The 16,450-nt window shown below is 35.3% G+C and overlaps 2 protein-coding genes across 2 annotated transcripts; one reads left to right on the top strand and one right to left on the bottom strand.

The window, feature by feature from the left end:
- The first annotated feature begins 358 nt into the window (after positions 1-358).
- On the top strand, positions 359-2,402 carry LOC145160128 (thaumatin-like protein 1b). Its single transcript, XM_079079235.1, has 2 exons — positions 359-1,143; positions 2,072-2,402. The coding sequence occupies exons 1-2, from the start codon at positions 362-364 to the stop codon at positions 2,199-2,201; spliced, it is 912 nt and encodes a 303-aa protein (XP_078935361.1). The 5' UTR covers positions 359-361; the 3' UTR covers positions 2,202-2,402.
- Positions 2,403-7,713: 5,311 nt separating this feature from the next.
- On the bottom strand, positions 7,714-9,749 carry LOC145156763 (S-adenosyl-L-methionine-dependent methyltransferases superfamily protein). Its single transcript, XM_079076016.1, has 7 exons — positions 9,619-9,749; positions 9,111-9,303; positions 8,917-8,996; positions 8,766-8,826; positions 8,567-8,682; positions 8,229-8,361; positions 7,714-8,149 (listed from the first exon to the last, which is right to left on the bottom strand). The coding sequence occupies exons 1-7, from the start codon at positions 9,701-9,703 to the stop codon at positions 7,870-7,872; spliced, it is 948 nt and encodes a 315-aa protein (XP_078932142.1). The 5' UTR covers positions 9,704-9,749; the 3' UTR covers positions 7,714-7,869.
- Positions 9,750-16,450: the final 6,701 nt, after the last annotated feature.

The raw sequence follows: 16,450 nt of genomic DNA, 5'->3' as shown, positions 1-16,450 counted from the left end.
TTACATGAAAACAGAATATATGTCTTTAATAAAAAATAATTAGTTATAATTTATATATGTCCCTTCCATTAGTAATCATCAATGATACACAGTAGGATCAAAAAGATAAAAGATGTTAGAATATCGAATTTGAGTCATTGACGAAAAGACATTTTCCCCCAATGAAAATGGATATATCATAGTATATGGGAGAAGAGAACTTTCCAACTTTAAAAGATATGGATAAAACCATATAGAGTTTCTTCGATAATTTTCATATTATTAAGGGCTAGTTTTAAATTGTTCTTGATGTTGGGGGGCCTAATTGATAATTTACCCTTATAAATAACACCATGTGGATCAAAGTTCAAACGGTAATAGAATGATCCCCTGTAGACACTTAATAATGGCGAAACTTCAATTCTCTATGGCTATTCTCACTCTGTCTTTCATATCTTCGTTTAACTCCATTACATCATCGACATTTACACTCACAAATCAATGCAACTATCCCGTTTGGGCCGGTCTTCTCTCCGGCGCCGGCACTGCTCCACTACCCACCACCGGCTTCCCTCTTCAACCCAGCCAGTCAAATTCCGTCCAGGTCCCTCCTGGTTGGTCTGGACGGATGTGGGGTCGCACCCTTTGCTCCACTGATTCCACCGGCAGATTCTCCTGCGTCACAGGAGACTGCGGATCCGGGACAATTGAATGCAACGGTAGTGGCGCCGCCCCTCCAACCACCTTGGCTGAATTCACACTTAACGGAGCAAACGGGATGGACTTTTACGATGTCAGCCTTGTCGACGGGTACAACCTCCCCATGATGGTGGTACCACAAGGTGGGACCGGCGGAAACTGTAATGTCACCGGCTGTATCGCCGACTTGAATAAGAACTGCCCGTCGGCATTGCGGTTGACGGCCACCGGTGGTAGTGATGAATCCGTCGCCTGTAAAAGCGCTTGTGAGGCATTTGGAGACCCTATGTACTGCTGTAGTGGGGCCTACTCAACCCCACAGACATGCAGTCCGACGTCGTATTCGGAGTATTTCAAAACCGCATGTCCGACGGCTTACAGTTATGCATACGACGACGGATCGAGCACGTTTACCTGTTCCTCCGCCAACTATGTCATCACTTTCTGCCCTACGCCGGCGAACAGGTATATTTACTAATCTATCCTTTTCTTTCTTGCTAAGGTCACAAAATGTGTTTTGTTTTTAGTTCAGAATAGTCATTTCGTCAGTTTCATGTCGTTTTCTGTTATACAAATTACGATGCGATCAGAGGTTTAATTTTGTAGGCAAAATAATAAATCAATCTTTTTACCCCCTTTTCTTTTGTAAAACTTACATTTAACCCCCATTTATTACACAAAACTCATTTTACCCCTTATCCTTTTGAGAAAAGAAAATGTTTTTCTCGTTTATATCCATGTTTTTTGTGATAATAATACATATCATGTTTCGGATTGTTGGATGCGATCCCTTGGTCAATGCACATCTAGTAATTCATTAAATTAAAGGTATCGACATGAATTTTAAATTGGAGATCTTTATATAATGAATTGAAAATACTTAAACATGAACATATATGTTTCTTGTATAATAATTGAGGGTTTTTTTCCCATCAAATTAGTGTCTTTCTGATTATTAGGTCAACAAATTTGAGCTAATATTATTAAATAAATGAATGTGTAATTTTTATTTTGTTTTAATTGATCCGGTCTTGAGAATTTAATACTTATTGTGCTTAAATTTTAAGGTCCAATAAGTTTGTTATTATATTTACTAATTTAGTCGTTAGTAATTGTTATGAATATTAATTTTTAGTTTAAATGTTTGTCTTGACTTTGAAACATTTTCAATAATATGTCAAACACTACTGTTTTTTATTGAGCATACATAATATTATGTAGTAAATTTTAGGTACATGTGGGTCGAGACTCGAGAGTCGAGAGTCGGTGATTTGGTTTTTTTGCCGACTAAACAAACATTTTAATGCCGCCCACGCAACCGTGTAGTTTAATTATTTATTTAATACTTTTAATGCCTTTTTCGATTTTCTCAATTGTATTAAATTGCGTGCAGCCGCAAAACAACCGGAGCCGGCCAGCCACCGGCAGACAGTAGCGGAGGAAGCTCATTGGCTGAAGCTTTAGGCGGTCACTCCGTTATGGTTATTGCCGTCTTATTATTGACGATGGTTTGGAAGTTATAGAATTGTGACGATTTCACTAAAATGCCCTCGTTGTTTCACCTTTCTACTCGGCTAATTCATTTCATGCAAGCCGATTATAGAGGCTTAGAGCAGTATAATAATAGGCTTTGATTTTTTAGTGTATGTGGCCAAGTGTAAAGTTTTTGGTTTTGAAATTTTTTTAGGAGTTATTAGACTAATAAGAAATATTGCGTGCGGTTACGATTATTTGTTTTTATATCTTTATTAATTAAATCGCAGAGTAATCGTTCAAAAGAGAAATATATACGTCAATTCCTTAAAAACATGCGGGCAACTAAGGTTTTTCATGGACATCCAATATTGGCTCATACAAGATTACCATGGATGACTTTTTGCTCAAAATCCTAAACTGATTTATTTATTCTGCAGACTATCTGTAAATCTTATGCGGAAATCATAAAGAATAAATTCTAATTTTTACAAACCTAAGTAATTTGATTTGTTTGTTTTTAAATTCCAACGACAACAACAACAAAACTAAAAGTAAGATGTAATAGCTGCGTCTTCAAGTCGCATAAGGCTAGAAAAATTGCTTCCATAGATGACTTCGTTATATAGCGAGATAAAGAAAAAAAAATATATACTAAGAGCATCCACAATATATAGTTGAATGGGGTAGAATGTTAATTGGTACTCAATGGATTAGACTAAGCCATAATGGAACACCAAGTTGATATACAATGAATTATTTAGCAAGGTTGTCAAGATTATGATCTTTATTCTTAATATGAGTAATCCTATAAGCAAAAAACGACTTGGATCACAATATGATCGACTTTGTAGCGAAATCAGGTCAAAGATCATAGGTCATACAACGATCCAACAAATAACTTTAAAAGATCAGCATTTGTAATAATAAAATCAAACCTCAAACTTCGTCGATTAAGTTCGAAAACTGAACATTGCATATCGCACAAAGTCACATATAGACTTCCAACTTGGTGAGTTGTTATTTTTTTATTCCATGATTTTATGTTTGATGACAAATATAAGTTTTTTATGCATTGTGTTTTGTTTTCATTGTACCTGATAAAAGAGTTTTATGAGAAAATGATACTAGTACATCATCAGTGGTGGAGCCAGGGTCAAAGTAAAGGAGTAACTCAAACCGATGGGTTCGGTTTTTCGGTTTTCCAAACTCGGTTTTGGGTAAACTCGGTTTCGGGTTTAAACCTAAACTCATTCGAAAGTTTAACTTGTTGAGAATTGAGAAGCGTGTGTTGCTTATATAACATATGTATAAGAGTTATGTTTCATGTTATGGCCGATGTGAGACAATTTTAGAATTTTAAGAAACAAGTTGAAAAACTGATAAACAAAATAAAGTACCCAATATGTATAAGAGTTATGTTTCATATTATGGATGATGTGGAACAATTTTAGAATTTTAAGAAACAAGTTGAAAACTGATAAACAAAATAAAATACACATGTGTAAACCAAAATTCGAAATAAGAACCTCAAAGATAAAAGTCCAACACTTTACCACTTAAACAACTCAATATTTGTATTTAATTTTCACAACATCATAATAAAATAAGTATAAAATCCGTATAAAACTATATAAAAGAAAGTAAATGTTTGAAAGAAGATTTGAATTTGCAACCTCAAGAAACACCCCTAACGCCTTAATCATTTGAACCAACTACAACTTGTGTTATTATCTTGCTAAACGTATTAATATTATTTATATATAGACCACATAAATGAATTTTTTCTAAAAAAATTACAGTATTGGAATTTTTTTTGAGGGGCATCCCGGGATACCTTGGGATGTATTGTAGATCCGACCCTGTACATCATTTGTCATCTATGATTATATTGGATAGTTAGTTTTTGAGTTGCGATATTAACTTGAAGCTTATAACTATGTTCCAAACTTTTATGTAACTTATGAATGAGCAGATAAAGACATGCTTTCAAATTTAGACTTATAACTAATTCAATTTGGGGAGATCTTTCGATCACGATGTGCTTTTACGTTAACGATATTGCAAAATGAAAACGTTTTTAGATAAAATCTCAATCTTAACAACCTTAATTTGAAGGTCAATGGACAATGCACTATTAAAAAGAAAAATTACATTTTTTATATTATTAATAAATATTTCATTTAACTTTCTAGAATTCATTGAAATGTATGTGTTAAATAACAAAATTGTATAAAAATGAAATATTCACATGTCATTGCGTTGAATTTTATAGTTGATGATGTTAGGTCCATTAGCATGACCTAGACAACTATAGCGTGTCAACCCTGCCTAGCGTTGACCTGCCTTCCTTGGCGCGTGCCTACTTGTCCTACCTACCACTCGCTTGTCAGCCCTACCTGACGCCTACCTACCGACCATGCCTTGCCTAGCACCTGCCTGCTGAACCTGCCTTGCTAGGCGCCCGCCTGCCTGCCTTGCTAGGCGCCCGCCTGCCTGCCTTGTTTGGTGCCCCAAGGAGGCATTGCCTAGCCCTTGGCTAGCTAGGCTTGAATTGGGTTGGCGTAAGGCCTAACCTAATCCTCCCTTGACCTAATTGTCATCTATAAATTGAACATTACCCCTCCATGGAGGAATTACCCTCAGACTCCTTCCACTATCCTTAAACCCTAAGGAATCAACATTCATCATGCCCATACACTCCACCACAATACCAAGATGGTTCTCTCCGACAAGGAAGAATCCTCTCATCTCTACAAAACGATCTAACTTGATCGTCGGAGCCTGCTCCCGGGGCACAATCCTTGGGACGATTCTAACGACTATCCACCATGTTCTTAGATCCCCCTGTAGCAGCTGTCCAGAAGACCGCCCGGAGATTTGAGTCACGTCATTTGGCGCCCTCGTAGAATGTATCGTAAATAGTTAAAAACAAAGATAAAAAGATACTCAAATACAAGCCCAAATTGATAAATCAACGTTTATATTACAATATAATTATATAATTAACTTTTAACATTAGCATCTACGATTTTATTTAGGTTTCACATGAAACTGTTTGATATATAAACAAAAGGCTGAGTTATAATACCATAAAATTATAATTATAATACATAATAATTGAGTAAGCATGATCCATGCCAATGCCATGTGTAATATAAAGTATTTTTTGTAATCACGTTTGTTTTTTAGTAAATGTAAAAATGGATCTTGAATTAGACAATCTTGATTAAGTGCAATCTGATACATACCTTTTTTGTTCTTCAAAACAATATATATATATATATATATATATATATATATATATATATATATATATATATATATATATATATATATAGGGAATGGTTATATGGAAAACAAAAAAACCTTAAAAATCATAAAAATGCATAAAAAAATACTTAGACATCACAAATCTTTTTTTTTTGAATTTATATACCAAAAAATCACAGGTTCTTTTAGAAATTCGCTGAAAAAAAAATCGAATTTTTTTTTTATCAAAAAAGTTTTCAGCGAAAATACATAAAAGCTGCGAAAATTCACAATATAAAATAAAAAAGAAAAAGATTTGTAATGTCTGAGTATTTTTTTTTATGCATTTTTATGATTCTTAGGATTTCTTGTTTTCCATAAAACCTAAACCGCTATATATATATATATATATATATATATATATATATATATATATAATTTAACGTCTGTTGTTATTTTTTTTTTTTAAATAACCTATTTACCTTTGGACCAAACTGAAAAATATAAGAAAATCTATGAAAAAAAAATTAATAGCACAAATATCTTATCAAAACAACGGTTAATGAAAAAATTAAATGTTTGTATTATAATTATATGAAAATAAGCTTTTTTATGCTTTTGTTTTTCACTCTTTTTTTTTGTTTTGCGCTTAATACTTAATAGTTTCCCTTCTTGCACACACAAACATACGTCACCATGGCAAGAAAATAAAGAATATGTCTAGGAATTTCCAAAAGTTTGTGAACAAAATTCCTAAAAGAAAAAAAAAAGGATAAAAAGAGGTTTTGGATAAGATATATTAATATATCTAATGCATAACTTAAATGTGAAAATTGTCCTTTATGAAAGAATATACTAATATTTATAAACTTTTTCTTAAGTAACCAAAAGTGTAAACTCATAAATCTTGTACACATTGTCACATTGATCTAATAAAAGTTTATGGAATTTAAAAAAGCAATTCATTTAAAAATGGAAACGTAACCATCAACAATTGTGGGTTATGAGACACCTATGATTTCATTATTATGCAGCCCTCTATATTATTCTAGCACTTTGTTAACAAAATGAATTCCAAAAAATTGTTTCTCACCTTAATTATAAAATATATAATTGTTAGTTTTTCAAACATAATGGAGATGTGTCGCTTGATTGGCCTTTTGCTCATGCTTTAGTCTTTCGATTTGTACCTCATCAAATTAACATGGCAACATTTCGAGATTATACCCTAACAAATAATTTAATAAGATAAAAGTGTATAATTGAAAAGGGCATCACCACAACCACCATTGCATGTGTATACCAACACTTGGGACATTTTAAGCATCATTCATGTGAATACTGTTTGCCTTTTTGTATACTTGTTTTCATAACTCACATGGGGATCAACACAAAGTGAATCCAAGAATACTTGACTTGTCAGTCTATGTGGGGAATTTTTTTTTTAAATTGCCACATTATAGTCCTTAAAAAGAATCTTATATTGAAAATAAATATATGGTCCACAAATCTGTCAAATATGATTGTTTTCAAAAGACAGAAGACTATGATCTTCTTTAGCAAAAATAAACTTTGGTAAAACCATACAATTAGTTTCTTTTAACTTATGAACTAGTTTTTAATAAACTATTTTGAGATGGCTTTTGATAAATTTATAGAGCTTTTTCAAAAAAATTCCAAATATAACCTTAATACTATTGATTCATAAGCTAGTTTTTTTTAACTAAAAGCTTTTCAGCTAGTTTGTGAAACATGCCTTTATGGACAGAAATATGATAAAATTTCTTAACTGTTTAATCTAATAAATTTATCATTTTACATCAATCTTACATAAAACGATAAAACAAAAAATATATCATATGGAAAAACACATTGTTTCATTTAACTGGTCAAAAATGATAATTTGTTACATTGAATATTTGAAACTAATTCAAAGTTCAACTTGGGAACTCAACCGGTTTCTTGGGGTTAAGAGTTTTCAGTTTTAATATGAAAAAAACAACTTTTGTGTGGATTTTTTCAAATACAATGGATGTCCAATTTTAAAATATTATATATAATGGTTGTATAAATAATTCACTTCTTATTTTGAAAAAAAAAATATGAAATATATTAATGAATGCTAGATATATGTACTATCATTGAAACTAAAATGATTTTTTTTTTGTCTTTTGTTTTGTAGTTATTTGTATCATAAACTTTAACAAAAATCATTCATAAAAGTTCAATACTTTTCAAGTCGATAGCATAAAGTCAAAATGTGAATGCGTTTCTTAGCCAAAAACAAAAACTTCTGGTAAATATACAGTATTTTTTCACTCAACAAAAGTAACCACATAAAGATATTGTCATTAACGAAACAAACAAAAATATCAACAAGATTAAATGATTAATCCCTTTTTAAGCTAAAAAACAATTCCTTATTTTAAATTGATAACAAAAATTCTATCAGTTTTCTTTTCAATTTTAAAGTGTAATTCTAACCAATAAAGGGTAGCAATGATCCTTCTCATAGTTAGGCCATGAAGTGTCGCCATTAATGAAGCTCTCATGACGCCTCCAAACTTCACTGTTGTAAATCTCATTTACTGTAAATTGCAATCCACTTTCTTTGACTTCCATTAAAAACTCATCTAATGAGTTGCCTCTTTTAGGGCCCAAAAATATGGCTTCTGAGTGCCCTTCTTTTTTCAACAAACATTTGATAGTCTGAACAAGGCCTTTATGAAATTCTTTGAAAAAAGTACTACAAAATTATATAAAACAATTCGAGATTATTTTAGAGAATTATGGAGTATAAAGGCGAAAAAAGTTGTATAGATTACCAATCGCTTGCAATAATGATATCAAAACTGTTTGAAATGTCTGAGAGCTCTTCGTGATTCCAATGCAACATCATTGATTTCACTTTTGTAAGACCAAAAACATTTGAATTTGCATTTATGTTACGCTGAATATCTAAATGTTAAGGATACTCAATTTTAAGTAAAATTGAAGATTTTAAAGCCATGAGGACACCAGATCCATTAGAACTTTGTGGTTAAGCGTGTTTGGGTGAGAGTAGTACTAGGATGGGTAACCCCTTAGAAAGTCCTATTGTCAGATTCCCAAAAGCAGACAGTATCTTGATACGTGTGCTTGGGGATGTTATAAAAGAGGATACAATCAACTACTTGAGGATTTCCATCTGATATAACAACTTCTAATGCCTCAGTGACAGCTGCAACAAGTAAGCCTGCTAAACCGTATCCTGATCCAAGTTCAATCACTCTCTTAGACCTGAATTAAGAGGTTTAGTATATGTGCGTGTAATTATAAACAAAAAGATAATGATAATAGTAAGAAGAAACTTATAAATAAACCTGAACAAGTCGAGTTGTGATAAACAATGATAAGCAAGGACTTCCTCTGATGGCCAGGAACCTGTTTCAGTAAGAAAATACATAAACATTAAAAGTGAAGACTCTAGTATTTATTATGGGGACTTATCTTTTGAGTGTGAAGAAAACTTACAAACAAGGCCTGTGTTGTCAATGTCATATGTGTTACAGATCTTAAAATCATCAAGGTTTGCACGATTGTCCACTCTCTGACTGCATCCGATTATATAAGTTAGCAATGATTGCATATGAAGCAAAATCTCTCTTTTTCTGTAAAGAACTTAAACCTAAAGAAATACAACAGGAGTGAGTTTAAAGGAATCTTACTAAAGGAAAAGCTCAGTTGCATTGTGATTGGGCAATGTATAGCACACACAAGCTTCTGTGGCCTTTGGCAATGAAAGGGAAATCACTTCTTTATGTTCAGGCTTAGTGGTATCAACTAACTGGAAAGGTATCAAGCTGAACCCTTGATTCGCTTTTCTGGAAATACTCTTGATACCTTTTTCAGAATGCTCATCTGCACAACATTTTCATAAGAGATTACGATCTTTTATGTAATCACCATCATCAATTTTCTAAATCACGTCTCGGATTTCAACATTCCATAAGCGTGTGTAATCATCGGCGTTTTGAGATTTTCAAATGTTTGAACGTACACAATACCATTATACGAACAGAGAGAAATGCAACAGGAATCAAGTTAAATTTTAAACAGAAAAGGAATCTATAATTAGCAATCGGAGCATCCATAACTTGCTTGGTCAAATTCATAACTTAGAATCAGCTTATATCTCATTTGTAGGTTAAATCATGTGCCAGAGTCGGATCTTACCTGAAGCAGTGGACGAACTAGAAGGAATTAGGGCTCGACGAAGGATTCCCCACCTTAAAGACGATGCCTTTCTACCGTTCTCCATATGATCAATTGCTCAGTAAGTCAGAATTTTGCTTCCGTCCTTTATTTTCGCCAATGCCCTTTTCCTAAAACCACAATTAATTATTATTATTATTATTATTATTATTATTATTATTATTATTTTATTATTATTTTTTTAATGTATGACGTGTTGAAATTTGCAAGTGTTTTTACTTTTTACACTTTACAAAACTTGATTTATTTTTCAATTCATCCTACAAAACTTGATTTCTTTTTTCATTAGCGAAGTTATGTGTTTACTTTTATAAAGGTTTTGAGTGAGTCTCTGTAGGGGTGGCAAATCGTGCTATCGTTTCGTGTTTTTGTCTGACACGACAATGTTTTATGTAACACGAATACGACACGACACGATGTCGTGTTTTTTTAACTAACACGAAATCGAACGAATTAAAAAATGACAAACACGACACGACACAAAAAATATAACATATACTAAAAACTAGTTTATTTAATGAATATTTTATCAAATATAACATGACAAACACGAAAAACACGATAAATAATTGCTAAATCGTGTCAATTTTGTGTTGAATTTTGAACACGAACACGACACAACACGACATCGTATTTTTTATAGTTAACACGAACACGAATTCAAATTTCAGTTTCGTCCCAATTTCGTTTCGTGTCGTGTATTTTTGTCGTGTCGTGTCATAAATTGCCACTCCTAAGTCTCTGTAGGATTTTTGAAATTTTGAAGATGCAACGGGATGTTTAGATCTTCTCTTCATTATTTTAAGCATTAATTAAAATGTGATTATTACTATATAGGATTTTGAGGATGCATTAGAATGTTATGTGGTAATTTTTTATTAATGATATTGTGTGATACAAGGTTATTAAGATCGGGATCTTATTCAAGATCGTTTTATGTTTGCAAAATTGTAATCGTAAGATCGAATCGGGATCAGAAAATCCTACTAAAATGAACTTATATTCAAATTTGTTTGTAGGGTCTTGCATGTGCAGTATAACTTATAACTTGATGTCGATTAAGACGTCAATATGGAGTCAACTTTAACTTTTTAAACATGAATCATAATTTTTGTTGCTGCAAACCGCAAAAGTTAGGATAAAAACATCATAATTAAAAAAATAATCAAGATCATTATGATCTACAACTAAAGGCTTAAGATAAAAAAACAGAATATCATGGGTGTAATTTGCCTAATTCGAGATAAAGTAATGAATATGGAGTCAACTTTAACTTTTTAAACATGAATCATAATTTTTGTTGCTACAAACCGCAAAAGTTAGGATAAAAACATCATAATTAAAAAAATAATCAAGATCATTATGATCTACAACTAAAGGCTTAAGATAAAAAAACAGAATATCATGAGTGTAATTTGCCTAATTCGAGATAAAGTAATGAAGTGATGATGGTCTATGAGGATTTTGCAACTTGCAATGCTCGATTTCAAGTTGAAAAGAATAATTTTGTAGGCTCGACAATATAATAAAACTATAGAGTTGGGATCGGATTGTATTAAGATCTTAAGATCTTAGTCGGGATCCGAAGATCTCACTATAGATCTTGCTTCAGATAGATCCTAGTGAGATCGATATCGTTTTTGGATTGTAGGATTTACGATTTTAAGATCAAGATTGAGATCTTAACAATCATGGTGTGATTATATATAATAATGGTGTAAATTGTATAAACTATTATGTTTTTCGGTTTAAAAATTTCTAGAGAGACTCACTCAAAACACATTGTATTTTGGTCTTTTTTTCGGTTTAACAACCAAAACAATTGTTTTTTAGTTTAACCTTGGAGAATTTTTTATTTTCATAAAAAATAACTACATAGAATATTGGATTTGTAAAAACAATTATTGTTTTGAATTTGTGTGGTTTAACCACTTAGAGATTTTTCTTTTATGATTTAACCATCGAAACTTTAATTTTTTTTTTTTCTAAAAAAACATATTTCACAAAAAGAAATTGTAACAACCCAAAAATATGACCCAAAAATTTCGTTTTCAAATCATTACTAAAATCATAAACCATCCAAAGTCATAAGTAAAATCATAAATCATGTATCATAAAACATCATAGTATTTGTCTCAAATCGAATTCTCATAATAAAACATCAGAGTAAACTCCCAGGTTATGACTGTGGTGTGTGCCATGCGATCATCCCAAGCCCTTTCCCTTGCTAGTGGAAGTACCTGAAACTAAAACTGAAAACTGTAAGCATGAAGCTTAGTGAGTTCCCCAAACTACCACATACCATACACATATATCATACAACTAAGAGATACGGGCCCCGCCCACACTCCATTGACTCTGAGATACGAGCCCCGCCCACACTCAGCTACTTTGAGATACGGGCCCCGCCCACACTCGACTACTATGAGATACGGGCCCCGCCCACACTCATCTACTGTGAGATACGGGCCCCGCCCACACTCAGCCACTAATCCAACATACAAGTATCACACAGACAACAAGTATAACTAATTCTAACAGTCAGACAAATATCCATAATCAAACTAAACTGTGAGATACGGGCCCCGCCCACACTCAGCTACTAACATTTCATACTACGGGTCGGCCTTGGTGCCTTAGACTCGTTCCTACGGAAAGGAAACTCACCTTGCAAGACTGATTGCTGAAACCCTAGTGTGAGATCCTTGTCTGCTGCTCTGGCGACTCCCCCGACTATCAATTCCAATATAACACTTAATCAGAATCTGCTAATCCTTTCTTAGGATAAGATGACCTTTTTACCCTTGGTCAAGGTCAAAGTCAAGGTCAATCCCAGTCAACCCTACTCGTCGAGTCTTATCCCAACTCAACGAGTTCGTGACCAAAACAGACCCGTGGTCAATCAAGTCCACTCGTCGAGTCCTTTAACAGACTCGTCGAGTTCTTCCTGACATAACATCGGGAGATATTGACTCATACTTGTCGAGTTCTTTAACTTCCGAGTCCTATTCTTGTCCAACTCACTGAGTCATCTCATTGACTCAGTGGTTTCACTCATAACCATAAAAGGAGTTAGGGTTCACGACCCGACTCGCCGAGTTCCAAGAACAACTCGTCGAGTCCTCCTTGTGACCCTTCCATTCAGTCGATTTTAATCCATTCCAGTGCTTCCAACTCATAGATCTGGACACTTTAGGCTAGCCTTTCACGTAAAGTTGCTAACTTTACGTGCATGCATCATGTTATAAAGCTAGGACACCAAAACCAAGCTAAACATGAGAACCTAATGCATGAAATGGGGACATGGCTGAATAAAGGTGGCAACTTTGAGCTTCTGGAGCTCAAGAGTGCCTAGATCTAAAGTCCTTATGTCCCCAAAAGCTCTCCACTCGGAAATGACCTTAGAAATGGCCCCAAAAGATCATAAACAACTTAAATGAAGATCTAAGTGGAAAGAAGCCAAGGTACAAGCTTTATACCTTCAAGAGTTCTGAAATGCAACACAAACGCCAGATCTTATGCCTTCTCCTTGGATCTTCTAGCCTTTCCATCCTCCTTCTATCCTCAAATCACACAAAAGGCAAGAAAAGTTTAATAACACTCAATAGTTGCTTAGGGTTTCAAGAGTGGGATGTGGAGGTGATGGAGGCTGGGTGGAGACCCATAATGTTGCTTAAATAGGGTGCAAACCCTAAGGATTAGGGTTTCCACCTGATGGACATACTCGCCGAGTATATTCCCGACTCGTTGAGTAGTCCACTTAAACCCCGCGATCAATCTGGCATCTACTCGACGAGTTAGGGCTACCAACTCGTCGAGTAGCTCTTATAAAATGAGAAATTAATGAACTAAATATGTACCAGGAATGGGGCGTTACAATTCTCCCCCACTTGCCTTAGACTTCGTCCTCGAAGTCTGCTGAATCTGAAAATAACTCCGGGTAGTGCTCCCTCATCTCCTCCTCGGGCTCCCAAGTCCACTCTGAGCCCTTGTGGTGTTGCCATTGCACCTTCACCAAGTCTACTCTCTTGTTCCTCAAATCCTTCGCCTTCCTGTCAAGGATAGCTACGGGTCGCTCGATGTAGTTCAACCTGTCATCAATTTGGATGTCCTCAAAGGGTACCACTGCTGAATCATCCACTAAGCATTTCCGCAACTGAGAAATGTGCAAAGTGCTGTGGATCTGGCTGAGTTCTGCTGGAAGGTCTAACCGGTAAGCAACCCGACCCACCCGGGCCAAAACCCTAAACAGACCTATGAACCTGGGGCCCAACTTGCCCCGCTTCCGGAACCTGATAACACCCTTCCAAGGTGACACCTTCAGGAGGACCATATCGCCCACCTGGAATTCCAAGTCTGAATGCCGCTTGTCGGCGTAGCTCTTTTGTCGACTCTGAGCAGTCTGGAGCCTGCTTCGGACCTACTGGATCCGCTCAGTGGTCTTGAGTACTACCTCCGTACTCCCCATAACTCTCTGACCGACCTCGCCCCAACAGATTGGGGTCCTAAACTTCCTCCCATAGAGCATCTCAAAGGGAGGTCGGTCTATGCTGGCATGGTAACTGTTGTTATATGAAAATTCCGCTAACGGAAGATACGTATCCCAACTGCCATCGAAATCTAACACGCATGCGCGTAACATGTCCTCGAGAGTCTGAATCGTCCTCTCACTCTGCCCGTCCGTCTAGGGATGGAAAGCGGTGCTGAAGTGGAGACGAGTCCCCATCTCCTCGTGAAACCGCTTCCAAAATCTAGAAGTAAAATGAACATCCCGGTCTGACACTACTGAGACAGGCACTCCATGCCGTGCTACCACCTCTTGTACGTAAATCTCGGCTGAAATGCTCTCCTGGATCGGTATAAAGTGGGCACTCTTGGTCAATCGATCCACGATGAACCATATCGAATCGACCCCACGTGCGGTCCTGGGAAGCTTAGTAATAAAGTCTATAGTAATGTCCTCCCATTTCCACATGGGAATGTCTAACGACTGCATCTTGCCATGCGGCCTCTGGTGCTCCACCTTGACCTCTCTGCAGATCAGGCATCTCTCCACGTACCAAGCTACGTCCCGCTTCATGCAGGGCCACCAGTAATCGGGTAGAAGATCTCTGTACATCTTTGTCGCTCCAGGATGGATGGAGAATCTAGACTTGTTGGCCTCATCCATCAATACCTGTCGCACTCCGCCCCAGTACGGTACCCAGACCCTTCCATGCAGAGTCAACAACCCTCGGCTATCATAATCAAACGAGGCCACTCGACCCATGTCACAACTAGGAAATTCTATATCCTTGGAACTATAATGATGATAGCAATTGTAACCAAAATTTTGAAAGCATGCTTGGTGTTTATTCAATGACAACAAGTTTCATCAAAAACCCTATACAAACACTTCAAATGGTCAACAAAAGATTGGAAACCCTAAAAATTCCGGTGTGAGTCCAATATGGACTAGGAGTTTCCTTATCGGGCCTAATGGATCAATAAACTTCCAATTTGACTATCATGGGCTTAGAACCCTTGAATGGGCTCTAATTGGACCCACTTTCATGAAACCTAACATTTTGGGCCATAATGAGCCTAAAAGGGATTGGTTTACCCTTAATGGGCCTTGTTGGGCCATAATCGATCCAATAAACCTTAAAGGGCCATAGAACCCATTCTTTTAAGCTAATTGGGCCGTGAACCATCCCAAAGGCCCAATGGGCCGAAAACCTTCTTATTAGGCCTTATGTTTTCGAGCAAAACCAAGAATGGGCCCCAGTAAATCCATTTCTTCTCCCTTTTAGCCCATTCTCGGCCCATATGTTGTGTAAAAAAATGAATAATTAACTAAATACCTTGCCACCTCATTTTTATACATGGGATAACCATGCAATATATCTAACATATATCCATAAAAATGACACATACCTCCATGCACATCATGTCACTCTCTCTCCCTTCCCCCTTTTTCTTCTTCTCGGCCGAACACACAAACACACACACCTCACTTGAAAATTTTCTCAAACACTCTCAAGGGAAACAACTCTTCTTCCTTCATCCAAATTTTCGAGAATCATAAGAGCTTCAAGAAGGATTTCATCCAAAAATCACTTCAAGTTATATACTAGTGGTAAGATCTTACAAACATAATTTCTTTCTACACTCATTCACTCTTCTTACAACCTTAATCTCTTGATCATACTCCCTAGAACTCATCAAAGTTTTAAGGTCCCTTCAAGAAGCTTGCTAAGGCCGAAAACCACACCCTCTTCTTCTACTATTCTTCAAAAACCGAAACAACAAACCCAAGGTAAGTTCATACCCCCTTGTTTTCGGTTTTTACTTGTTTTTGGGGGAGAATACAAGTGTTATGTTTTGATCTATGTGTGTTTGCATGTTATATGTGATTTCTTTGGTTTGTGTTGTGAAAATGTGATATTATTTGTTATATCTCGAGATCTATGGCTAAAGTGTGAAGGATACATACACAAATAACATAATAAACAACATACTTCAAAGATCTAAGAGTCTTTATGATAAAGAAGTGAAAAACAAAGCCAAGGATTCTTTATAAGTGTCATTTTTGCAAAAATAACAAAGGTTGGGTTGAAAGATGATAATTTTCGGTTTTATGAGGGGTATAAAGTATTTATCTATATAAAAGCTAATTTTTATAAAATAATACTTTTAAAAGGGTCAAAAGCATAAATTTTAGTTTATTGGGCTTACATTTGGGCTTTATGGGTGTTTTGGGCCCAAAATTGCGAAAAATGAAGAGTTTTTGGGGGCTGAAGTTGTAAATTTA

This window comes from Lactuca virosa, chromosome 2 (assembly GCF_052849685.1).
Source record: "Lactuca virosa cultivar CGN04683 chromosome 2, Lactuca_virosa_CGN04683_v6, whole genome shotgun sequence".
NCBI classification, from domain to species: Eukaryota; Viridiplantae; Streptophyta; class Magnoliopsida; order Asterales; family Asteraceae; genus Lactuca; species Lactuca virosa.
Note: the sequence above shows the minus strand (reverse complement) of the source record. Positions and strands in the feature narration are given on the sequence as shown.

What these genes read in the sequence shown, in the direction of transcription:
- LOC145156763 (XM_079076016.1), bottom strand. Translation starts at nt 9,703, where the DNA reads ATGGAGAACGGTAGAAAGGCATCGTCTTTAAGGTGGGGAATCCTTCGT. An exon ending in TAGTTCGTCCACTGCTTCAG is followed by an intron (nt 9,304 to 9,618) that starts GTAAGATCCGAC and finishes AATGTTGTGCAG; the next exon opens with ATGAGCATTCTGAAAAAGGT. An exon ending in GCAACTGAGCTTTTCCTTTA is followed by an intron (nt 8,997 to 9,110) that starts GTAAGATTCCTT and finishes AATCGGATGCAG; the next exon opens with TCAGAGAGTGGACAATCGTG.
- LOC145160128 (XM_079079235.1), top strand. Translation starts at nt 362, where the DNA reads ATGATCCCCTGTAGACACTTAATAATGGCGAAACTTCAATTCTCTATG. An exon ending in TGCCCTACGCCGGCGAACAG is followed by an intron (nt 1,144 to 2,071) that starts GTATATTTACTA and finishes AATTGCGTGCAG; the next exon opens with CCGCAAAACAACCGGAGCCG.